Source organism: Durio zibethinus, chromosome 8 (genome assembly GCF_047325235.1).
Source record: "Durio zibethinus cultivar Kanyao isolate XHJ-2024 chromosome 8, ASM4732523v1, whole genome shotgun sequence".
NCBI classification, from domain to species: domain Eukaryota; kingdom Viridiplantae; phylum Streptophyta; class Magnoliopsida; order Malvales; family Malvaceae; genus Durio; species Durio zibethinus.
The window spans coordinates 26,503,712-26,528,672 of NC_143169.1; the positions used below are offsets into that span (position 1 = coordinate 26,503,712).

The following is a 24,961-nucleotide window of genomic DNA, read 5'->3' on the forward strand; positions in this document are numbered from 1 at the left end:
TAAATATAATATTATTTAACTGATTGACATATATTATATAAATTACAATAAAATTTCTCTTTTTAATATAACTTTTGAATAAAAATTAATATAACTTTGTATATTTCCAAGCAAATTACTTTTAATTTTCCACAATTTTGTTGGATAAAAGATTAGACGATAGATATTGGGATCTTATCCATCAAACAACAAAAAAAGACTTATCCAGTTTTCTTTTTGTAAAATACAAATTAATATTTGTTTGGAAATTACAATCATTTGATTTTGATCGAAAATAAAAAACCCATTATCAAATCACTAGGTAGCCTCACTTTGACTAGATTAGTCTACGTGTCGATATATTATTGGTTGTACTGAATTTGCATGATGTGTGTCGGTCAAGAAAACAAAACTCAACTGAAACCCAGCATAATAAATCTAAAATAAAGGAGTTGAGTGATTTATGTAAACGGAAATCTCAAAGCTGAGCAGAGCCGTTAGATAAATAAAAAGTAATCAAGATAATTAAATTGTGAAAAATAATTGGAAAAACAAACTGATTATTGAAAAAAAAATCAATCCAAAGTTGAAATCTGAGAGAGAATTGCGACTTTTTTTTTTTTTTTTTAAAAATAGGAATTTGTCTGTCAAAGTCAGGTTGTGCGGCTAGCAGAGCTGTCGCACAGAGGCTCTAGCAACCGGCTGTGCTACCTGATATCAGCACTGCTGCAAACAACTCGTCACCTCCCAAGATGAAGGGGCTCTTCAAATCTAAGCCGCGAACTCCCGTTGATATTGTGCGGCAAACGCGTGATCTGCTCATCTACGTGGACCGCTCTCCCGATAGTCGTGAATCCAAGCGGGAAGAGAAGGTTCGCTCACTAAAATCACTTTAACTATAACACAATAATTATTTTGACTTGGTTTGATTTCGATTCGACTTTCTTTTTCTTTGTTGATCTGGATATTTTTAAGATTTATTTTTGGAATTTTGGCTCCGATAATAATTCAATTGATAATAGCATGGAATTTTACTTACTAGGGTAATTAAATATTTACTAACTTTTTTTATGTGGCTAATGTTTTGGGGTTGATTTTGTGGATCATGGGTAGCAAATTGATTTACTGAAAGTAGCATAGGTTCAGTGTCTAATCCTTATATTTGATCGTAATTTTGATGCAGATGGCAGAATTGTTTAAAAATATAAGGGAGTTGAAGTCTATTCTTTATGGAAATAGTGAATCTGAGCCAGTCTCAGAAGCTTGTGCACAACTGACTCAGGAGTTCTTCAGAGAGAACACACTAAGGCTCTTGATCACTTGTCTTCCTAAATTGAACTTAGAGGTAATTAATTGACTATAAATTAGATGGCTTAACTTACAAGACAGTTTAAATATGCAAATTTTCTAGAGTTATTGTTGCAGCACTGTAAGTTTATCCCAGTTGCTACCGTGATTATTTGACAAGTATCTTCCTTTGCAGGCGAGGAAAGATGCAACTCAAGTTGTTGCAAATTTGCAAAGGCAACAAGTGCAATCGCGGTTGATTGCTTCTGATTATTTGGAAGCAAACATAGATCTTATGGATATTTTGATAGCAGGGTAAGTGGCAATCAGAAAAGGACTGTAGAAGTTATGATTACTATTTTCTAATTTTCTTATATTTTTCTTTTTTCTTATTTGGTGTTTAAGATATATGTAATAATTGGTAGATTGATTTTATTAGCCCCTTGGATCTTTGTTTCTCTGCTCATTTTCTTGAAACTTTGTCTAGTCTGGAGAACTTAATGCTAGAGCTAAGGAGATAAGCTACAAATGGTTTTCAGTGGTCTGTTTTGTTCTTTTAAATAAGGAAAAAAGAATGTGGAGGCACTTCTGTTACTGAATTCTTCTTATTGAGCAAATCACATGCATGCCAAATGTTTGTCTTGTTTATAATGGAGCTATAATTCTAATTTATAGATGATGTCTTCTTATGTGATCTTTTGGTTAGGCTGTTATATTGACCTTTCTTTAATTTATTTATTTTGTATCCATCATTTATCACCATCTTCTGATTCTTAAATGCTGTTTATTCAGTTATGAGAACACAGACATGGCTTTACATTATGGTGCAATGTTGAGAGAATGCATACGGCATCAGTCTGTTGCAAGGTGTGTAAAGTCAACCAAGTTAATTCATTCCTTCATGATTTGGCTTCCCATGCTTTTAGTGAATATAAATAAACTATTCAAGTACTTTTTAGTTCCTCTATCTATTCTAGTGTTTCCATCATCTTTGCACACAAGTGGCAATCTTGTCCATTATTTCCCTCTAAATTCTTTTGTTTCATAACAGAATCTTTTATTTGAAGGAAAGCCTTATCTCCTAAAAGTTTTTTAAAGTCTTCAAAATAATTGAAGATTTTCTGATATATTATTTGATGTATATGTCACGTTTGTTTGATTTACAGGTATGTTTTGGAGTCACAGCACATGAAGAAGTTTTTTGACTATACGCAACTTCCGAATTTTGACATTGCTGCTGATGCTGCTGCAACTTTTAAGGTTGTTTCTCTCATGCCCTGTCTTTCTCTGACTGTTGCACTTCTGAATCTGCATTGTCTTTGGAATCTATTTTCTGAGTTTCAGAATAACCTGTTTTTTGCTGTAATTCTTGAAGTAGGGAATTGAATTGCTTTTCAGTTTTAATATTTATTTTTTCTCAAAAAATTTGTTGTTTGATGATGAGTTATCCTCTTATGAACTTCCTCTTCTTTCATTAGGGGTTTTGAGTTATATGCTGACTGCTGATGTCATGTAATATCTTTTTTTTCTTACAGGAGCTCTTGACAAGGCATAAATCCACTGTAGCTGAATTTCTTTCCAAGAACTATGACTGGGTAAGTGTTGCTTCTCCATTACTGTCACGTCACCTGCAAATTGTGAAGTTTTGATGTTAAATATGATCATGGTACTTAAATAACCATGTCAGCTCAAAACTATTTTATTTTCTCTTTCATATTTGACTAAATATTTTTATCTCATTGTCATAAATTGTAATGATATTACAATAACTACTTTAAGAGTCTCTGAATTTCTTCATTCCTTTTTTTGAATGAAAGTTTTCATTGACTAGAGATTAAGGAGCTCAACCTTGTTTGTTGTTTCAGTTTTTTGCAGAATATAACTCAAAGTTGCTGGAATCTACCAACTATATTACGAGAAGACAAGCTGTCAAGGTATGACACTTTAAAAAAAAACAGCAAGTATTATAGTGATTCTTTTTCGATCAAAATGAAAACTTGGTGTTTTTAGACATGTTTAACTCCACATCAGTATTTTTAAAGGGGTCATTTGCTGATTTCAAACTGAAAATAGGAGTTGAGTAGTTTGAAGAGTGGAAAGATTGTGTTACCATTCTGGGAGTAGAAACACCAATAGTTTTTTAAAGACAAGGATATCCAAAAATGCTGCTTAGATTTGACAACTCAACCCAGTTGAAGTTCCTTTTTTAAACTGTCGAAATTATAGCAATATGACGGCCATTTTATTTTTAAAGTTTTTGAAATAAGATGTAGCAGTGGCAATTACTTTTTGAGTTTTGGTTGCTAATGAAACTTCTTTCGTCTGTTTTTTTCTTTTTTCTTTTAAATTTCTAATCTTTTCTCTTTTTAATGTTACAGTTGTTGGGAGATATTTTGTTGGACCGCTCAAATTCAGCTGTCATGACCAAATATGTGAGCTCAAGGGATAATTTAAGGATTCTTATGAATCTTCTAAGGGTATGATACTTCCCCAGATTTCTTGTTTTCACAATTGATTATCCCACATTATTTTGGAATGATAAAATTTTCTTAGGGTTTGATGTCATTTTATTCTAACAATAGTCTGTCCTACTTGGCCTATCGCATGTCTGACATGAAGCTTTAAGGCTGAAATAGGCTTTCAAAATGAGTTGCTATTGACTATTGTCACAAATGTCAGGCATATCAAATGTTATTCTTTGTTTAGCTTATGGTAGTAAATATTAAGTATAATACTGGCCTATAGCTATGATCATCCCAGTAGCTGCAGCTTCTGAGATTTTCCATGTTCAAGTAGACTTCAAGTGCTAAATGGTGAACTCTTTTATGGCAGGAATCAAGCAAGAGCATCCAAATGGAAGCTTTTCATGTTTTCAAGGTGTCATTTTAAATTTCTTTTCCTCTTGGGAACACTTAGATAGTTTGTAATTTCAAACATTCAATTGCTCACCATTTCCTTTGGTTATTTACATTGTTCATCTATGTGCTACAGTTGTTTGCTGCGAATCAGAATAAGCCTCCAGACATTGTTAGTATACTCATTGCAAATAAAAGCAAGCTTCTACGTTTGTTTGCCGATTTCAAGACTGATAAAGGTACAAAAGAGAAACACTTGCAACAATTTTTTCCTTGTAAATTTCTTGGCTTGGCACCTTATTTACAGTTTCCTGTTTCATGTCTTGCAGAGGACGAACAGTTTGAGGCAGACAAGGCTCAAGTTGTGAAAGAAATTGCTGCCCTTGAGCCTAGAGACCGGCCATAGTGAGCTTATAGTATACCATTTTCTCAATTTTCTTTTAATCTTATTAACACAAATTGACTGTGAATCATATAGCGTTCTCGTAGTCCTTTCAGAAGGATGTGTAATATGTAAAAAGATAAAAAAGGCCTCTTGTTTTCTGTTACTCTTTTCTTAGAATCTTAGTTTATCATTTTCTGTAATTCATAATGTTTCGGATGTATGCAAACCTAAACGTGTGTGGACTGAAAAAGATGAAGGGGCTGGCTTTTGGGGAGATAGTCTAATTCTATTTAGACACCTTGATTCAAGTTGTTATGTGTTTCGATTTTGATGGTACTTTTGTATTTTGGTTGAAGTTAGTGGGGGTTTAAAAGTGAGGGTGAGATTGAAGGTGAGTGCTGTAAACCTTTGGGAAGGTTGAGAGTAAAGAGGAAGAGGGGGCGTCATGGCAGTCACCAATGAGAAAGAGGTTGTGGACTAGGAAGCTTCCCCGCATTTCAATTTACCTTTATAATCTCTGATTACATGCATGTACTTTTGGAAGAGGGTCAGAATTGAAGGTCATTTTCTGTGGTTAGAAATTAGAAAAGAAAGAGTAGAGAAGACCAAGTGAGTAAAGGCACCCCACCACCGTTGGCATATTCCATGGATCTCCTTATCACAAGACTTATTGACTAGACAAGAATAACCTCCATTATACAAAGTTGCTACGGTAGATGCCCCTCCATTTGCCAATTCCCTTCCAAGCCAAACATATTCGTTACCAATTCCAAAGGCCACGGTTAACAATAAGCACATTTTAGGCAAAAGTAAAGAGAATCATTCATTTCTGCCTTTTCTACGTACACAGTCTATTTACCACCCATCCTATCTAGCACACAGGCACTATCTAAGTAAATTTTTTTTCTCAACATCGAAACAAATACTCCACTACTAGATACCAATATCGTCACCGTTGAGACAGGACAGTAACGTATCTTACCTGCAAATTTTTGTGCTTTGATCCCATCAAAGATGGAAAAGAATGTTAAGTGACTGGTATTTAAATGTGGACGACGCAAAAGAGAATATGAGGAAATCCAGGGGCATTTGTTTCTCATAATTCGTGTATATAAACTTAACCCATGGTCTCTTTTTGTTAGCGGCATTTGCTGCGTGAAAAGCTCTTCAACCCAATTACTCCAAACACCGCAGTCCATCATCAACCAATATTTCTTTCAATTTTTCTTGGCAAACGATTTAACATGGCTGACAATGGTAGGACCCCCCATTTATCTTTTTCTTTGTTAACTATTATCATTCTTTGGATTTTCTTTAGTTTCTGGTGGTTCATTTTCTGTGTGGGACTTTGGTTTCTTGTTTATAGTTATTTGTTTTTGGTTTGTAAATTCTGTGGATTTCAGGTTCTGTTGAAGACTTCTTAGCAACTGCAGTCGATGCAGCTAAGAAAGCCGGCGAGGTTCATTCAAAATTCCATTTTCTTTCGTTTTTCTTTTTTTCTTTTTTTGTATATTCTTTTGCAATTTGCTCATTCATTGGTTCATTTTAAATCTCTCACCTTTCTTTTTCTTTGATGGTTTTGTAGATAATCCGTCAAGGGTTTTACCAAACCAAGCATGTGGAGCATAAGGGCCTGGTCTTTCTTTTATTCTCTCACTTTCTCAAATTATGATTAAAGCACATTTTGATTTTTCTCTTTGTTTTTTTCCCTATTTCTGGTTAGCGTGCCATGAAATCCATGTATGATGATAAGGTTGTTAAAATTATCAATGTTGATAGATTACCGGGGTTCAACCAATGCTTTCATAGGTTTAACACCAGAGTCGCAGATGTAACTGTATTATCTAATTATCTTCCAAGAGGTTCTTTGGTTGATTTTTCAGGACATTTCAAATTCAATTTGGTTCATCTTTTAACTATTCAAATCTTTTGAGTCTTGACAAAAGTAGGCCCTGTTTCTTTCCTATCTAGAATTGAAAATGACTGCTTACAGTTTTCTATTTTGTCTAAGTCAGGTGGATTTGGTCACTGAGACTGATAAGGCATGTGAAGATCTTGTATTCAATCATCTCAAGCAGCGGTACCCCTCTCACAAGGTTAGCACCTTTTTGTCTAAATTGTCTACCTTTTATGTATCAAGCTTCAAAATTTGAGCATATGATGCAATCTACTTTTCTCAGTAGTGAATCTTCTTTTCTGATTTGCTATAATTGCCGTTCATTGTAGTTCATTGGTGAAGAAACTACTGCTGCTTGTGGTATGTCAGAGCTGACTGACGAGCCTACCTGGATAGTTGATCCTCTCGATGGAACAACCAATTTTGTGCATGGGTAATAGCTTTTCCTTGACTAGTGTTTTATCTCGTATGTTCAGTCATTTTCATGTTTGCATTGTTTCAATCCTGTAGTTTCCCCTTTGTCTGCGTCTCCATTGGTCTTACAATTGGAAAGGTTCCTACAGTTGGTGTTGTTTACAACCCAATAATGAATGAGGTGAGAATTGCTCTTTATCATTGAAGTTTGCTGGAATCTAGAGTTGTGTCTCCTTTTATCAGGTGTTAGATAAATATTACTGGGTTTATGACATGCAGCTATTTACTGGTGTACTTGGAAAAGGTGCTTTTCTCAATGGAACCCCTATTAGAGGTGAATCCAATGCTCTTGATATATAGGTCTCAAAGTATCTTTCAACTTTCAAGTGAATCTCTAAAAGCTGTGTTCTTGTATTCTGAAATTTTGCAGTATCATCACAAGCTGAACTTGTGAAGTCTCTCCTTGCAACAGAGGTGTGGACATTTTTATGTTCTGAAACTTTGAACTTGACTTTTTTTTCTTTGATGGGTGAAAGCGAACTTTAAATTTTGCCTCCAACTTCCAATGCTTTTTTCAGAAAATTATCACGTTATTCATAGTAGGTTATCAGGGAATAGTGTAGACTAATCGACAAATAAACTTGTCCCTCTTTGCAAGCATGTTAAAAATTGATTAAATGTTATCCTATTGAGCAGGCTGGAACAAAACGAGATAAGTTAACTGTGGATGCTACAACAAATAGAATCAATAACTTACTCTTCAAGGTAAAAGCAAATTTTGCATGGATTCATTCTTTTTTGACTGTGTGTTGAAATCCATAATCAATTCCTCTGATTGTCAGGTGAGATCACTTCGGATGAGTGGTTCCTGTGCATTGAACCTTTGTGGAATTGCATGTGGAAGGCTTGACCTGTTTTACGAACTTGGATATGGGGGTCCATGGTATGCTTTTAATAATTTCAAAGTTTGATGAAGTTCGGTATTTGATACATGATTGACACTTTCTGCCTCTATGATCAGGGATGTGGCAGCTGGTGTTTTAATTGTTAAAGAAGCTGGAGGGCTTGTGTATGATCCGTAAGTAGCTAACATAGTTGACTATGCACTCTTTCTATTTTCTTCCAAATCTTATAGGGTGAGATGAGAAGTCAATAGCAAGAAGTAGCAGCCTTCCCACAATATGTAATGTTAAATTTCTTAATCCTTGAGATAGAAATTGTAGTATGCAACTTCTAAAAGATCAGAAATGGCATTCAACGATGTTATTTTTTTTTGTTTATCTAATGTTAGGACCAACATACAGAATCAGTTGAAGCCTGAAGGTGGTTTATACTTATGTTGACCATTGATGTTTTTTGTTTGGTATCAGGTTTGGTAAAGATTTCGACATCACAGCTCCACAAGTTGCTGCTTCAAATCCAATCCTGAAAGATGCATTTGTTGAGGCTTTGCAGCAATCAGAATGAGGCAGCATTGAAAATCTACGAAAGCCAGAAATTGCTTATACTTATATTAAGTGTAAGTAACCATTATCTTATGATTGGTTAAAGACTTTTTTTTTTAGAATAATAGTAATGATTCTTCGAATAGGCTTGGCCCTTAGGCTACAGATTATTTCGTATAATCCAGTTGAGATGACAAATAGCAAACATTGGCAATATAAATTTACTTCTGTTGAATTATTGTTGGTTACGTAGTACTAGTACTTTTTGCCGTGCTTTCTTTGATGACTGATATCAATATTTTGAGCACCCATTGCATAAGGCTCACATACGTCTGCTATAGCATGGACTTTTATTTTACAAAAAAAAAAAAAAAAATCCACATCAAGAGTATTTGACTTAATGATAAGTCTATGTATATATCTCTTTATTAAAAAAATTGAATTTAAATTCTATTTCTTAAATAAAAAAAATTTCAAACCAAGCAAGCAATAGATATCTACAAATAGAAATGGACCGCCCTCAAATGTCTCAAATCTAAAGCACAAGGTGGTTGGGTCCATCAATGGATGACGTTTCCCCAGAGTTCCTCACTTAATAACTGTGGCTACACTTCACTTTGGTAATTGATGTTCTTGCTTGCATAACCATATATATATATACATCAGCAATAGAAACATGATGGGGCCCAATTTGGTGAAACCTTTTGAACCGCACTGAGCCTGAACGGGTCCAAAAGATATCTACGCCTGACATATAGGGACCAGGTGGGAGTAGTGGACGCATACGTCCACTAGAATTATTGGGCTCTGCATAAGTTCAAGGAACACCAATAGAAAATATCACAGAAAAATCACCGCCCATAATATTTGGCCATTGAGACGGAAAAGTGGGTCTCAGCCATGTCCATGGTTTAGATGTGGCCCTGCCCTTCAAAAAGTCATTGTCAGTTATTCCCGTCTTATTTCAGGGACAAATGCTTTTTTCAGAAGTATCCATCAGCAAGCAGTCCTACTCACTGCTCCCACTACTCGGGCGATAATGTCATACATACCTATATTACCTATTTTTAGTCACCATGCAATTTGCTTAAACGAAGTGGCTGGGGTCACTTTTTCACTTTCATCTTTGAATTTATTCAGCCAAAACCGACCATAAAAGTAGGAATCATCATCTATATAATATGGGGATTTAGTTTTTGAGATAAAATTAATTGCGTAGCTGCCGACAGCAAATATCTCTTCTTAATATGGTAAAAATGGAAATCTAATAAATCTAAATCCACTGCTACTATTACTACTGTGTACTATCTACCATATGTTGAATAATGAATGAGTGGGAAACAAAAACAAGCTGTTTACATCAAGATTAATTGAAGGAGATAGCATGTTACTTACATTGTCAATCATCACACTAGTTTTCCTCCAGGCAAGCCATAAGATACAAAAGGGGGGCTCAAACTTCCAAAGTATCAAATTATTTGCATATTTATTTATTTATTTATAACACGTCTCTTTAATATAAGCTGCAGGTAGCTAGAGACGACACTACTCGGTCAAATTAAATTTGTCATTTTAACAGAAAAAAAGAAATAAATTATGAAAGCTATAAAACTTTAGATATCAGAAGGATTTTTTACAGCAGGTAAAATTTTGTATGATGGCAAAGTGGAAGAATTGTGAATAAGTAGGTAACAGTATAGATTAAAAAAAAAAAAGGTTAAGTTAAATTAACACAGAATAGTAATACAGACATTAGAGTCACCATATTAATTACAGAACACTACTACTATTACTGCCTTACTACTCTATCTACCTTCTAATATTAAATGAAATAGTCTACGTATACAAATACATATACATTCAAAATCCAAGGTAATGTCGGATTAATATATTTCAATAGGATATAAAAGTTTAAAAAATATGGGCGGCTGGCTCTACCTAATCCAAAGTTTTGCTTGCTTTCTATAATGAAATTATCAAGGTGGTAGTGGAGGTCATTAAAAAATTATTACTTGACTTAGCCCGAGACTTTGGTGAATATTCAAATTCACCCAAACCCCATTAATCGCCTGAATTTATTGCAACCATTCCCTGTAACTTACATGTGCGGCCTTTCCCTGACAAGACCAGAACGACCCCGTGTTATTTTTTCTAGTCTGTCAATGGTTTGTTTTTCACGGGTGTGACAGACTATACTTCTACCCAGAAACCAAGACCAGCGGACAAAGCGAATCCAGGCCACCCTCAAACTCTTATGTACTCTCTCTGTGTCTCTTCCACCGTCAAGTATTGAAATGATATGAAATGAAATGAAACTCTCTTAAAAACCAAAAAGCAGTTGCGGCTAATACTTAAAATCGTTTGTTGTTTCTAGAAATGGTTTCGTTGGAAGATTCTCACTGCAATTCAAACCGATTTCCGCTCGGTCCAAACTTCCACACCTCTGCTTCTGCTTCTGCTTCAACCACCAAAATCCACCGACACACGGGCCGTTCCATGCGTACGATACGCTCTTATCTCTACCAAAACGACAACAGCAGCTGCTCCTTCACCAACTCCGTTCCTGAAAGGTCCGGATTTGTCTCGGAAAATCTGACGGAATCCGTTATCGACATGCGTCTTGGCGAACTAGCTTCCAAATGTAACACCAAATCGGTTAGCGAGGACTTTTTCGATATTTCTCAAGCCTTAACTGATTTCTCGGCTTGTAGCAGCGATATCTCTGGTGAGCTGCTGCGGCTAGCGAGCGTGCCCTCCCCCGAAAACGCCTTGATGAGTGAGAGCAGCAAGAGAGCCGAGTCTGAGCAGGAGCCGGAGCCCTGCCACGGCTTTCTGCAGAGAGAGAATTTCTCGACAGAAATTATCGAGAGTATTTCGCCAGAGGATCTTCAACCGACAGTCAAGATCTGCGTCGACGGCCTCCAATCGCCGTCAATTGCATTGAAGCGATCGGCTGCGGCTAAGCTCAGGCTACTAGCGAAGAACCACGTTGATAACCGTGCATTAATTGGAGAATCCGGTGCGATCCCTGTTCTGATTCCGCTCCTGCGAAACAGCGATCCATGGACTCAAGAGCATGCAGTGACTGCGTTACTAAATTTGTCACTTTTCGAAGCGAACAAAACCCTAATTGTAAATGCTGGAGCTATAAAATCATTAGTGTATGTTCTCAAGACAGGAACCGAAACCTCCAAGCAAAACGCGGCTTGTGCACTTCTGAGCTTAGCTTTGATTGAAGAATACAAGACTTCAATCGGAGCATGCGGGGCGATTCCACCGCTGGTATCTCTTCTGATGAACGGATCCAACAGAGGCAAGAAAGATGCACTGACAACTCTTTATAAGCTGTGTTCGGCCAGGCAAAACAAAGAAAGGGCGGTCAGTGCGGGTGCAGTTAGGCCTTTGGTGGGGATGGTGGGAGAGCAAGGGACCGGGATGGCAGAGAAGGCGATGGTCGTTCTTTGTAGCTTGGCGGGAATTGAGGAAGGAAGGGAAGCTATTGTGGAGGTAGGTGGAATTGCGGCACTAGTGGAGGCGACAGAGGATGGGTCTGTCAAGGGGAAGGAGTTCGCAGCTGTGACACTGTTGCAGTTGTGTGCTGATAGCATTAGGAATCGTGGATTGCTTGTTAGGGAAGGTGGCATCCCTCCTCTTGTGGCGCTTTCTCAGACTGGGAGTGTTAAGGCTAAGCATAAGGTAATTTTAATTCATGTTGGTTGACTTGTGTTGGGATGAAGATAATAAAATAGCTGTTTTAGGAAGTACCTTATTTCTGTGATTGATTGCGGGAGGATAAAAGTTGAATGCTTGATAATCAATTGCCGGAGGATAAAGTTGAATGCTTGATAATCACTAGGTAGTAGATACTGTGTTTCTACTTCCAATGCAGTTTATAGTTGATTGATTAACATTACTCAAGTATAAAGTAGTTGCACTTAGATGATCGGAACTGAGCATTACTCAGAGTTGCTGAGTTGTTATCTAAACCATAAAATGCAACATGTATCTCGCACAGCATGCTGACTTTTGCATCAATTGTATCCATGCATTTCTATTTTCAACATTCAATAAAGTTTGCTCCATATTGATAATTAAGGTATTTGTTAAATGTTAATTTTGCAGGCTGAAAAACTTCTTGGGTATTTGAGAGAACCAAGACAAGAGGCTTCCTCATACAGTCCTTAGAGAAGAGAAGTTTATTTAACTATACTAGGCAATTGTTTTTTTTTTTTTTTTTGGGTATATGAGTGTTTTGAAGGTTTGTACAGTGTGGTTGAAAATTTTGGTAGAATGATTGTACAATTGAAAAAAGAAAAATTAGGGGAGACTAGTGTGCAAGAGGCTGACTTTTAGATGTAACAAAGCTTCCCAAAATGGATTTTACTACTTGCAAGAAGTAAAACTAACTAAATAACTTCCAACTTCATATTTTTAGCAGATAAGGCTTGCATTTGTGAGGTTTGGATTTGGCAATCTTCCATAGTCTCAAATCTAGTTTTTAATCTATCACTCAACCTCTTTTCCAATTTATCTCCCTTTGAAGCAAACAATGGACTAAATTAATTTTGACTCTAGATATCACACAATCCACTAGCCATAATTTCTCAATTATAACAGATTAAAAACAACTGGTCTTGCATAACACAGATATTGCAATAAAATGATGCAAAAATCTATACTCAATGAAAAAAAAAATTAACTAGCAAGACTATCATTCACATAAGCTGCATTTCTACCAGTGAATTTATGCCAAATAGCATTCCTATCAAAATGTTTAGGCACTCTAATTATTCTTTCACTACAGATTTTTAGCAAATCACCTAACTCCTGAACAGAGAAGACCATTTACATCTCATTCAAAAAAGTATATAAACAATCAGCTCTTAAATCATCATTTTGGCATAATTCACTTTGGTTCAAAGTAATCCCACTATAAAATTCTATCACTAAAGCTTCACTGCATTCATTTTCAGTGATAGCAGCTAATCCTAAACATTTTACCGTACCAAACCATTCCTCAAACTCTTAAAGTGAGATAGACTTAAAATTATGTCACCTAATGCTCCTACCACAAATTATAGTTCTACTTCCAAGTTTTCAAAATCTTTGAGCGTGTAAAGAATTTCTAAACTGTTCTTCACATTGTCTTAATCGTGAGAAGCGAATTGTGGCAAAACAATCCGTACTTAATACTTTTCAATCCGTTTTAATTAGATAAGTTCAATTTTTTTAAAAATTAGAAGTCAGGTTGTTTTTTCTTAAATCGAGTTCGGATTGGAGTTGATTTTCGGTTGTAATAATCTGGGTATATATAAAAAATATTTTTTATCATTTATTTAATTTTATATTTATACATGTATTATTATAATTGAAATTTTGATTCTGTTCCACGCTCCAATTTACTGTCAAACTAATTTTAAATTTGTACGATGCACATGTGAAATATACGCGCGATATTCGTATTGAACAGTCACACCAACATAGAGTCCCCTTGGAACTACAACACCGCTCAAAGCACCCTTCACTCTTGTAATGGCTACCTGGAAAAAAAACAATCGAAAGAAAAGGAAAGAAAATGAAAGGGAAAGAGAAATACTTTGCTTGCTTCTCACGATTCGCTTCTCACGAGTTTGTTTAAGCTATCACCAGCTATTACGAGCTTCTCTGTAATGGCTAAAAGTGGCAAGCAAAAAAAGAAGGTAAAGGCTCTTACCCAACCAGAAAGAGACAAAGACAAGTGGAGAACAATTTAAAAATTCTTTACACGCTGAAAAATTTAGAAAACTTGGAAGTAGAAGTATAATTTGTGGTAGGAGTATTAAGTGGGATGATTTTAGGTTTACCTCACTTAGACTGGAATGGTTTGGTAGGATAGAATGGTTAGGATGCTATCACTGAAAATGAATGCTATCAAACTTTAGTGACAGAATTTTATAGTGGGATTGAGTTGAACCAAAGTAAATTATGCCAAAATGATAATTTAATAGCTGACTGGTTATATACTTTTTTGAATGAGATGGAAATAGTCTTGTCTGTTCAGGAGCTAGGTGATTTGCTAAAAATATCTAATGAAGAAATAATTAAAATGTCTGAAAATTTTGATGAGAATGTTATTTGGCATAAATTCAAAGCTATGTGAATGATAGTCCCTCAATTTTCTTGTATTGAGTATAAATTTTTGTATCATTATTGTAACATTTGTTATTGTAACATTTGTGCTATGTAAAATTAGTAGTTTTTCATTTGTTATAATTGAGAAATTATGGCTAATGGACTGTGTGGTATCTAGGGTCAAAATTAATTTAGCCCATCATTTGCTTCAAATGATGAGAAATGTATTGACCTCTGGAACTACGAACTTGTCGTATCGCAATATGGAACCACCAACTTGCCGTATGGTAACATTCTCACCCTTATTATATAGAACAAAAATGCTATGTTTGAGAGATATCTTGAGGAGGTTGCTAGGAAAGTTACTGTTTACAACAAAAAATTAGTAATCTTAATGGATTGGAAATTAATAATGGAGAATAGGTGAAAATGTCTGAACAAGTAAATATTCCAAAACAGCAGCCATCAACCTCTCCAGCAAACAGGTAAAGAAGGTTGAGTGATAAATTAAAGGCTAGATTTCAGGACTTATTGACTAGCATGGAAAGTAGGTTTGGTGATAGATTTGAAAGTAGGTTGAGTGATAAATTAGAAGCTAGATTACAGGCCATGAAAGATCGGTAAGGCAAAGCGTGACAATTGCAAGCCTTATCTGCTAAAAATATGAAGTTGGAGGTTAGTTTTATTTGTTGCAAGTAGTAAAATCAATTTTAGCAAGCTTTCTTACATTCTAGGTTTATTTTGCAAAAGACACGCTCTTCTCAGAAGGAGAAAATAAGAATAGTGGAACATAAACTTATTGAAGGAGAGAAACTACGAGATCAGTTGGTAGATAAACTTATTGAAGGGGAGAATTTGAGGAAAAATTCTAAGTTTCGTTATAAGTCATGCATTAATCTTGCATTAGCTGGCAGAACAAGTATGTTTTGTCCTGCTGTGTGAAGGATTGCCTTTCCATGATCAAATCTATGCATTAAAGAAATTATGAGACCAAGTGTTAGACGTCCCTTATGGTTTAACATCTTTGCATTGCTCAAGTGATATCAGTAACTTTTGTGTTCAAGGCAAAAATTCAGTGACGCTATGCATTTCTTCATTGAACAAAGATGGACTGCTGTCCTGCATATATAACATCTTATGAGATGTTGAGCTTAAAAAAAGTTTTCTTTTGAATACTAATTCCGCCATGCAAAATGTTCTTTGTTATGGTGGAACTGGGAAAAGACAAGCTTTATTCCTAACCTAAAGCAAAGTTACTTTGAAGAGAAAGAAGAGGAAGAGGAAGAGGAGTAATGCTAGAGGGAAAAAGTGTTGAAGGCTGTAATACATGATTGCTGCATTGCCTATTATATATGCTCAATAGCTCATAAAAAACCAAAGAATAAAGCGCAATATATAAACCTAGAAATCTTTGTAGAAATAACTAGGTTAAAGGTATAAAAAACTCTTGAATTATATATGCGTGCCACCCTTTGACTTTGCCCTAAATGCTTTTTTCGGGTTGAAACCAGTCTCCAGCATCAGCTCAACCTCTTTGAACTGTAGTCCTTTGGTTTCAGGTACAAAGGAGTAGATACAAATAAGTCCGATCACACAAAATGCAGCAAACAGGGGGAACATGCCAACGGAACCAAGAGCTTTTGTCAAGGTTAAGAATGCCTCGCTGATAATGAGATTGGAGACCCACTTAGAGACTGCAGCCATCACTCCACCAATACCTACCTCTGTATCTTAGTTGGTAAATCTCAGTTCACAATCCATGGGACAGTTCCCATTTTAGGGAGTAGGAAATGATGTACAATCCTAGGAGAACGACTTCCAGAAATCCAAGTCTGCTTGGGCAACCATCCTTGAACCAAGTACGATGCTGTCCACAACATGAATTATTTAGATCTGTGGTCAATGTCAAGCATGCTTCAGGAGAAAACTGAACAAAGAAAGGAATATATGAATCAATCAGATTTAATTGGTTTAAAGTTTAATAACAATCAACTCCAAAGTAATTACTACTATTTATTAATTAAAAACAATCAAATGCCTCCTAATAGTATTTAACCAACAGATACTGCTAATGGATTACGGGTGGTGGTTGTATCTGCAACCAATAGCGAGGCTGGGAATACTGAGACAATATTGGATTGATCAATGAGTGAAAATGTAAATATACTTACTTCATTTGCCCCATTAGCACACAAACCACATTCAGCTTTCAAGCAAGACATGCAGTTCCATGATGTTAGCATCTGAGAGCCTGAGACAAAACTTGGACATGTAGCATTTGTAGCATAGTGCGTGGATTCGAACTGGTCAACTTTTGTAAAATGGCTGGCAGCCGAGGCAAGTGATGATTCCAAACATAGAAATAATCATCATTCTCCTCCTTCCATATCTGCCAACAAATGTCATACTGACAATAGAGCCAACAGCATTAAGCCTGGAAGTGATCAGAGAAAGGGCCATTGTTGTCTTATTTGATGCAAATCCAGCGAATTGAACAATCGTTGCACTATAATGTTGCGCCTGAAGTAATAATCACAACAATACAGAAGCAATAGACAACAATCAATAATCAAATGCGCAGGAAAAATAAAGCACACCAATATTTACGTGGAAAACCCTCAAATGTAGAGGGAAAAAAAAAACCACGGGCCACCAGAAAAATCTTCACTATCAAATAATAGTTATACAAAGTTCTTCTCTAGCTAAAACTAGAGCTAATCAACAACTAGAGAAACAATTGGAGAAATCTCACCAAATAAGTGACTCAACAAATACACCATGGATTTGTTCCTAGAGAGCTTCAAACCCGATCTTCACCGTTCAGAATGTATAACTCTGAATCATAAACCTCCTGACAAGGTTCCAACTCAATCGGACCACGGATCGACTTCCGTTTAACCAACTCTCCCTTCTCCTTTTTCTCTCTCTGCTTTTCCTGGCTTTTCTTCTTTCTCTGCTTGGTTGTCGACACACACCTTAAACAACCCCACCTCTTTTTTATTAAGTAGCTAGGGCTCTGTGTAAAATAAAAGATCAAGGCCCATGGCCTTTACTTGATCCAAAACCACTTACATGGGACTGGACCCCATTTTCCTAACAATCTCCCCCTCCAGCCCCATTAGGAGGAGATTCATCACCATAGCAGTTTCATTTGGAACTTAACTTGGCCAGGGAACTCATTCCGGCCAAGTTACTGCAAAGCTCAAGCTTTTCCCTGGGAAGTATCTTAGTCAACATATCTGCCACATTTTTATCAGTATGGACTTTCTTCAATAGCATCTGCTGTTCTTCAATCACTGAACGTAACCAATGATATCTAACATCAATGTGCTTTGTTCTAGCATGGTACATGGTATTCTTACTCAAATCTAAAACACTCTGGCTATCACAAAATACCACATACTCTTTCTGATTCAACCCTAATTCAAGAAGAAAACGTTTCATCCAAAGCATTTCTTTACATGCTTCAGTTGCTGCAATATACTCAGCCTCTGTAGTTGACAAAGCAACACACTTCTGCAACTTAGACTGCCAAGATACAGCTCCTCCTGCAAAAGTGAACAAATACCCTGAAGTAGATTTTTTACCATCAAGATCGCCTGCCATGTCAGCATCAGTAAACCCTTCTAGAACTGGTTGTGAAACTCCATAAGTCAAGCACATTTTTGAGGTACCCCTCAAATATCTAAAAATCCATTTCACTGCTTCCCAGTGAACCTTTCCTGGATTAGAAAGAAATCTGCTCACTACACCAACTGCATGAGCAATGTCAGGCCTTGTACAAACCATAAGATACATTAAAGAACCGACTGCAGAAGAATAAGGAATACTAGACATAGCTAGTTGCTCTTCCTTAGACACTGGATAAGATTTCTTACTTAGGTGAAAATGGTTGGCAAGTGAACTACTAACTGATTTAGCATGTTGCATGTTGAATCTACCAAGCACTCGTTCAACATACTTTTCCTGTGACAACCACAGCTTTCCAGCTTTCCTATCCTGGATAATGTCCATACCAAGAATCTGCTTTGCTGGACCTAAATCTTTCATATCAAAAGACTTAGACAATTGTTCTTTCAACCTACAAACCATACTAGCATCTTGTCCTACAATCAACATATCATCAACATATAATAATAGGATAATGAAGTTACATTAGGGAATTGTTTAATATACACACAAGAATTCGCTGCTGTTCTTTTATAGCTATGACTCACCATAAAAGAATCAAACTTTTTGTACCACTGTCGCGGAGCTTGTTTCAAGCCATACAAACTTTTCTTCAATTTGCAAACTAAGTGCTCTTTCCCTTTCACTTCAAAACCCTCAGGCTGATTCATATAAATATCCTCCTGCAAATCACCATGCAAAAATGCAGTTTTAACATCAAGTTGCTCAAGCTCAAGATTCAAACTAGCTGCCAATCCCAGTACCACTCGAATAGAACTCATTTTTACAACTGAAGCAAAAATCTCATCAAAATCGATGCCTGGTTTCTGAGAAAAACCTTTTACTACCAATCGAGCTTTGTACCTCACTAATTTGTCACCATCTTTTTTCAACTTGAACACCCATTTATTCTTTAATGGCCTCTTCCCTGTTGAAAGTTTAACAAGATCATAAGTACCATTCTTTCGTAATGACTCCATCTCTTCTTTTATTGCTTTTAACCAGTGCTCTCTATCCGGAGTAGCCTGCACATCTTGAAAGCTTTTTGGCTCCCCTTCATTGGTAACTAAAATAAAATTTGAACTTGGATACCTGGTAGATGGCCTGCGCTCTCTAGTAGATCTCCTAGGCTGAGACTCTACATCACTTGATGCCGAAGGTAACTCCCCCTGCTCAACACTCTCAGGTAGAGAGGATTGCTTCCCCTGCTCAAAACTAATAGCATCTGGCTCATCACCAACTGTAGCTGGCTCATCCATATCCCCAAGTTCTGTTTCTAGCTCATTTTCACCATCTGTGGCTCTTTCCTGTGAAATCTCTGTCGGTGTTGAAACATCACACTCAACAGTAACTCGTGTAGTCTTCTCATTTTTCTCAAGGTCTGCTATGGTTTCTTTTTCATGAAAGACCACATCTCTGCTTCTGACTATCTTTCTCTTTACTGGATCCCATACCCTGTAGCCAAATTCCTCATCACCATATCCTACAAACACACACTGTGTAGCTTTATTGTCAAGCTTTGATCTCTGCTCTTTCGGCACATGCATGAATGCTTTACACCCAAAAATTTTCAAGTGAGAGTATGAAGCATCTTTTCCTGTCCACACTCTTTCTGGAATGTCAAAGCCCAAAGGAACTGATGGTGACCTGTTAAGTAAATAACAAGCTGTGTTGACTGCTTCACCTCAGAATGGCTTTGGTAATTTTGCCATCCTCAACATACATCTGACTTTTTCCACAATGGTGCGATTCATTCTTTCAGCTATACCATTATGCTGCGGTGTTCCAGGTTCTGTCCTCTCATGCCTGATCCCATGCTTTGAGTAATACTCTTCAAAGCTTTTAGATGTGTATTCCCCACCATTATCAGTTCGAATACACTTCAAGGGTAACCCTATCATCCTTTCAACCATGGCATGAAATTTTTGAAAATACTGCAGTACCTGACTTTTATATTTCAACATATACACCAAAGTCTTACGTGAAGCATCATCAATAAAAGTAACAAAATATCTGCTACCACCTAATGACTCAACCTCAATGGGACCACATACGTCAGAATAAATTAATTCCAATCTATTTTCTTTTCTCTGAGAATTTTTACGAAAAGAAACTCTATGATGCTTACCAAACAAACAATAATCACATGAATCGAGATACATACCTTTGGTCAAGGGAATGAGAGAGTGCCTTGCCAAAACCTGTAACCCTTTTTCACTCATGTGTGCCAGCCTCCTGTGTCACAAGTTTGCTGAAGCATCATTTTCAACGGTATTTACCTGGTTACCGTTCAATTGCATCCATGTCTTATACATTGTGCAGCATAGTTTTTCCCTTACAACTACCATAGATCCTTTGAGAAGCTTCCACTGTCCATTCTTTTGTCGGCTTTCATATCCCTCCTTATCAAGGACATTAATAGCAAGCAAGTTCATTCTCATATCTGAAATGTGTCTGACATCCCTTAAAGTCAACATGCAGCCTGTACTAGTTTGTACACTAATATCACCAATCCCAATAATCTGCGACACACTCTTGTTTCCCATCTTGGTACAACCAAAGTCTCCTGCTTTGTAAGTTGTAAACAACTCTCTCTTAGGAACACAATGATATGCCGCTCCTGTGTCAACTATCCACTCAATGCCGGGATCACTAACATGATTACAATCACCATGTGTACAAATCAAAGTAACTGAATCACTATCTGAATTCACTGCTGTAACATTGCCATCATCTGAACTCTTGCCTTTCTCATCTTTTCGCTCTTGCTTCAAGATTCTACAATTTCGTTTTATATGACCCGCCTTACCACAATGGAAACACTTCACTTTACCTCTAGATTTGGATCTATGTTTAGACTTACCACGGCCTTTTGAGTCCTGACCTCTGTCGATGTTTCTACCCCTGTTCTCTGTGACCAGAGCTTGATTCCCAGGGTCTACATCTTTTCGCCTCGCTTCTTCATTAAGCATACTGTCCTTTACCATCTCCAATGTCACCTTATAATCAGGAGCTGAATTAAGAACAGTCACAACTAGAGTATTCCAACTGTCTGGCAATGAACCCAAAAGAAATAATGCCTTCATTTCATCATCCATTTTAAGCTCCATAGTAGTCATCCGATTAAATATATCTTGAAAATCACTCAAGTGCTCTGTAACAGATCGTCCATCCCTGTACTGTAAAGTTGCAATCTTTTTAACAAGCATAACTTTATTCATACCTGTTTTTCTCTCATACAATGCTGCCAATTTTTCCCAAACAATGTGAGCATCTGACTCCTGCGCTACATGATGGAATACGCTGATATCAACCCATTTTCTGATTGTAGCCAGCGTCTTTCTACCTAGCTTCTTCCAGCTTTCATCTTTCATATCTGCTGGTTTAGCCGAATCACCCAATACTGGCTCATACAAATCTTTACAGTATAGATGATCCTCCATCATAGGCTTCCAAATTGAATAATTCGATGCTGTCAATTTTATCATAGAACCTGTATCACCCTCCATGATCTCAAACAGAATTTACTTCTATCCTGGGATGCTTCTGTATCGATGTTTCAAAATAACCCTCGCTCTGATACTACTTGTTGCGCCTGAAGCAATAATCACAACAATACAGAAGCAATAGACAACAATCAATAATCAAATGCGCAGGAAAAATAAAGCACACCAAGATTTACGTGGAAAACCCTCCAATGTAGAGGGAAAAAAAAAAAACCACGGGCCACCAGAAAAATCTTCACTATCAAATAATAGTTATACAAAGTTCTTCTCTAGCTAAAACTAGAGCTAATCAACAACTAGAGAAACAATTGGAGAAATCTCACCAAATAAGTGACTCAACAAATACACCCTGGATTTGTTCCTAGAGAGCTTCAAACCCGATCTTCACCGTTCAGAATGTATAACTCTGAATCATAAATCTCCTGACAAGGTTCCAACTCAATCGGACCACGGATCGACTTCCGTTTAACCAACTCTCCCTTCTCCTTTTTCTCTCTCTGCTTTTCCTGGCTTTTCTTCTTTCTCTGCTTGGTTGTCGACACACACCTTAAACAACCCCACCTCTTTTTTATTAAGTAGCTAGGGCTCTGTGTAAAATAAAAGATCAAGGGCCATGGCCTTTACTTGATCTAAAACCACTTACATGGGACTGGACCCCATTTTCCTAACATATAATACATGAAGTATTGATGCCTGAAAATTGCTGGGCCACTTGAACAGTCACACCAACATAGAGTCCCCTTCGAACTACAACATTGTTCGAAGCATCCTTCACCTTTTGTATCGGACTATCCCCAATCGCATGCCCATCAGCCTTTTCAGCTTCAACAGAGATTCTCAACGCATTCAACTCATTTTCAACTTCATCAGCAGGTAAATTCTTTCTAGGATGGACCTGGCCTCTTCTAACTTTGTTCTGAACATCAACAAAAATATATATGGTTATTATTATTGTAAAAATTTTGCAAGAATTTCTTGAACAAATATTTACCAGGGACAACATTAATTAACCTCTCTGTAAAGTCATCTAGGAAACTCAGGAAGCGACAGCGTCAAGAAAAATTGAACCACGACAGGAAGTCCAGCTACTCCAAGCATCCAACGCAAATTGGTTGGAGAGAATGCAACCTGTAGCCATGTTTTCCTGCCAACTTCTTGAAAGTCTTTACAGATATAAAGTAGGGCACCAGAAATCACGCCTGTAATCCAACAATGATTATATATTAGTAAAACTAAGACATGTCTCTTTGAGTGACAATCATTATTTATGTAATTATGTTTGAGGATTAACACACATCCCGTTACCCGTGTCATAACCAAATAAAAGTCCTGCGATCCCAGCTGATAGTGCAAGCGTCATAATATAAGGAGTTTTCCATGTTGTCTTCCAGTATGCAGTAAACTCTGTCTTATCTGTTTTTAAGATGCCACCTTCCACCATTTTGTCAGAAGAGCCAAACTGAAATATCTTTTGTGGAGAAGGCAAGAAATATCTATAGAAAGAAGAGAAGCTTGATAAATTCAAACAATCCGCAGTGAAACAGTTCCAATTAGTAATACAAGGATATTCCAGTGAAATTTTCCTGTGAATTGAACCGATGGTATCAAAATTAAATAAAAAAGAAACCTATCAACAGTCAAATTCATTATATATCTTGCTTATTTCCAGAACAGGTTTATCATAATAATTTGCAAAAACAAGGAATCAAAATAATGCTGAATTCAACACACAACTTTCCAAACCAAGTTAGCAGCTAGCACTTAATTAAGCATCAAACATGTTGCTATTTCTATTGCGAAAAGTTAGAAGAACGTTGAGATATTCTCAAAAGAGAAGCACAAGTTAATCATTGGTATTTATGCAAACCTTAAGAAAACAACTGAAATGATTTTCATGACAAAATGATGATCGAATAAAGCATTAAATCAAGAAAAATAGATTGCCCTTGGATGCTGATAAAGTTCAATTATTCAGAAAAGATATACCATAGAGTATACTCCAAGAAACGGTATACTCCAAGCTGCTAATAAGGATCGATCCGCAATTAATCCTTCTTCATCGACCAAGCCGTTGCCTATAAAGGTCACTGATTCTTGGGACATTTCGATAGGATTTCATGTTAACTGGGGTTAACTTAGTACATTGGGCCAGCAATATTTTACGATCATAAATCCATTCAGTGCTCTGAAAATGTTTGCACAGATCAGAAAGTGTAGGTTAAAATTTTGTTATCCTAACTATTATTTTTATTTTAACATATATTTAATTATTTTAATGTAGAAAACTTTTATCAACTTTATAAGTACCGATAGATAAACACTACTTACTGAACTAAAGCTTTAATGTTTCCGAGTTTTTTTTTTTTTTTTTTGGAGAAATGCTAAAAGAAACCTATACCTTTGTTAAGAGCCCACTAGGCCAACCTTTAAAGCACTCCTCAGTCCTCAGTATTGTACCAAATATCGACTTTCCTAATTTCTAATTAGATTCAAGTGTATAGAATAGAAACCCTGTATAATTTGTTTATAAGATTTTCAATAAACCAGCAAATGAATTATACTACTTTCATGTATGAATGTGTGCCAATGCCATACATTGCCATATGGATTAATAATTGTTAGTAATTTAGAATGTGGTGCATCTCACATTGGATAAAAAAATTTAATTATTGATGAATAAAATTAATTTTTGTATTAATTTTATTCATATTTTAAATAATAATGTTTGAACAAAAATAATTATCATATGATAAATAATCATAACTATTTGAATATAAATAAATTATTATTCATAAAAATTATGATTATACAGAATGTCACAACCATCTGAATAGAAGTTTATGTCTGTTTATTTGTTATAAATAAATATTTCAATATAACTATTTTCACTGTTTTTGATTGGAAAGTTTGATGCTTGTTGTATCATAAAGGTAAAATTGCCTTTAAAAAAGTATTCTTTATACCTCAAAGCTAAAATTCTTTTTTATTATTTCTCTTATCTTATTTATTTTTTCTAACAATTTAAAAGCAATTATGAGAAAGTTATATTTTGCATAAGGAAGATACAAAAAAAAAAATTGGTATGATTTAGAGATCAATATTAGAAAAGGCTCAAGGGGTCAAAAGATTAATGTTTCTATGGACCAAAATATTAATTTTCATAAAAATCTTCATTAGAGGTATGAATTTTAATTTTTTACTTAATTGCTAGTAAAAGGATTAATTAAATGACATAAACACATTAACAATTTATTTCATTAGTGTGTAAAATCAAAATATAATATGCAAAATATTGGTTACACTACATAAATTTATGTATATACTAAAATTGACTCCACAATTGCGTCTAATGAATTGTATTATATCTATTTGAAAAATCGATGCTTCTAAAGACTGGAATGAGAAATAGCCTA

General features: G+C 36.0%; 3 protein-coding genes and 1 pseudogene across 4 annotated transcripts; 3 read left to right on the plus strand and 1 right to left on the minus strand.

Annotated features, from left to right (window-relative positions):
- The first annotated feature begins 413 nt into the window (after positions 1–413).
- Positions 414–4,814, plus strand: LOC111278316 (putative MO25-like protein At5g47540). Its single transcript, XM_022864963.2, has 11 exons — positions 414–851; positions 1,163–1,324; positions 1,463–1,581; positions 2,059–2,133; positions 2,433–2,526; positions 2,802–2,861; positions 3,132–3,200; positions 3,645–3,743; positions 4,099–4,143; positions 4,258–4,360; positions 4,451–4,814. The coding sequence occupies exons 1-11, from the start codon at positions 732–734 to the stop codon at positions 4,525–4,527; spliced, it is 1,023 nt and encodes a 340-aa protein (XP_022720698.1). The 5' UTR covers positions 414–731; the 3' UTR covers positions 4,528–4,814.
- A 601-nt stretch (positions 4,815–5,415) lies between these two features.
- LOC111278317 (inositol monophosphatase 3-like) lies at positions 5,416–8,510 on the plus strand. The gene is made up of 12 exons (XM_022864964.2): positions 5,416–5,763; positions 5,910–5,965; positions 6,092–6,142; positions 6,522–6,602; positions 6,733–6,836; positions 6,914–6,998; positions 7,097–7,151; positions 7,248–7,291; positions 7,514–7,582; positions 7,660–7,760; positions 7,839–7,895; positions 8,188–8,510. Exons 1-12 carry the CDS (start codon positions 5,751–5,753, stop codon positions 8,282–8,284), a joined length of 813 nt encoding a protein of 270 aa, XP_022720699.2. The 5' UTR covers positions 5,416–5,750; the 3' UTR covers positions 8,285–8,510.
- A 1,905-nt stretch (positions 8,511–10,415) lies between these two features.
- LOC111278693 (uncharacterized) lies at positions 10,416–12,688 on the plus strand. The gene is made up of 2 exons (XM_022865319.2): positions 10,416–11,958; positions 12,385–12,688. Exons 1-2 carry the CDS (start codon positions 10,639–10,641, stop codon positions 12,445–12,447), a joined length of 1,383 nt encoding a protein of 460 aa, XP_022721054.2. The 5' UTR covers positions 10,416–10,638; the 3' UTR covers positions 12,448–12,688.
- A 2,852-nt stretch (positions 12,689–15,540) lies between these two features.
- LOC111278710 (inositol transporter 4-like) lies at positions 15,541–23,222 on the minus strand (annotated as a pseudogene). Its single transcript, XR_016344198.1, has 3 exons — positions 22,218–23,222; positions 16,545–16,879; positions 15,541–16,300 (listed from the first exon to the last, which is right to left on the minus strand). The product of XR_016344198.1 is annotated as an inositol transporter 4-like (transcript).
- Between the last annotated feature and the right edge of the window lie 1,739 nt (positions 23,223–24,961).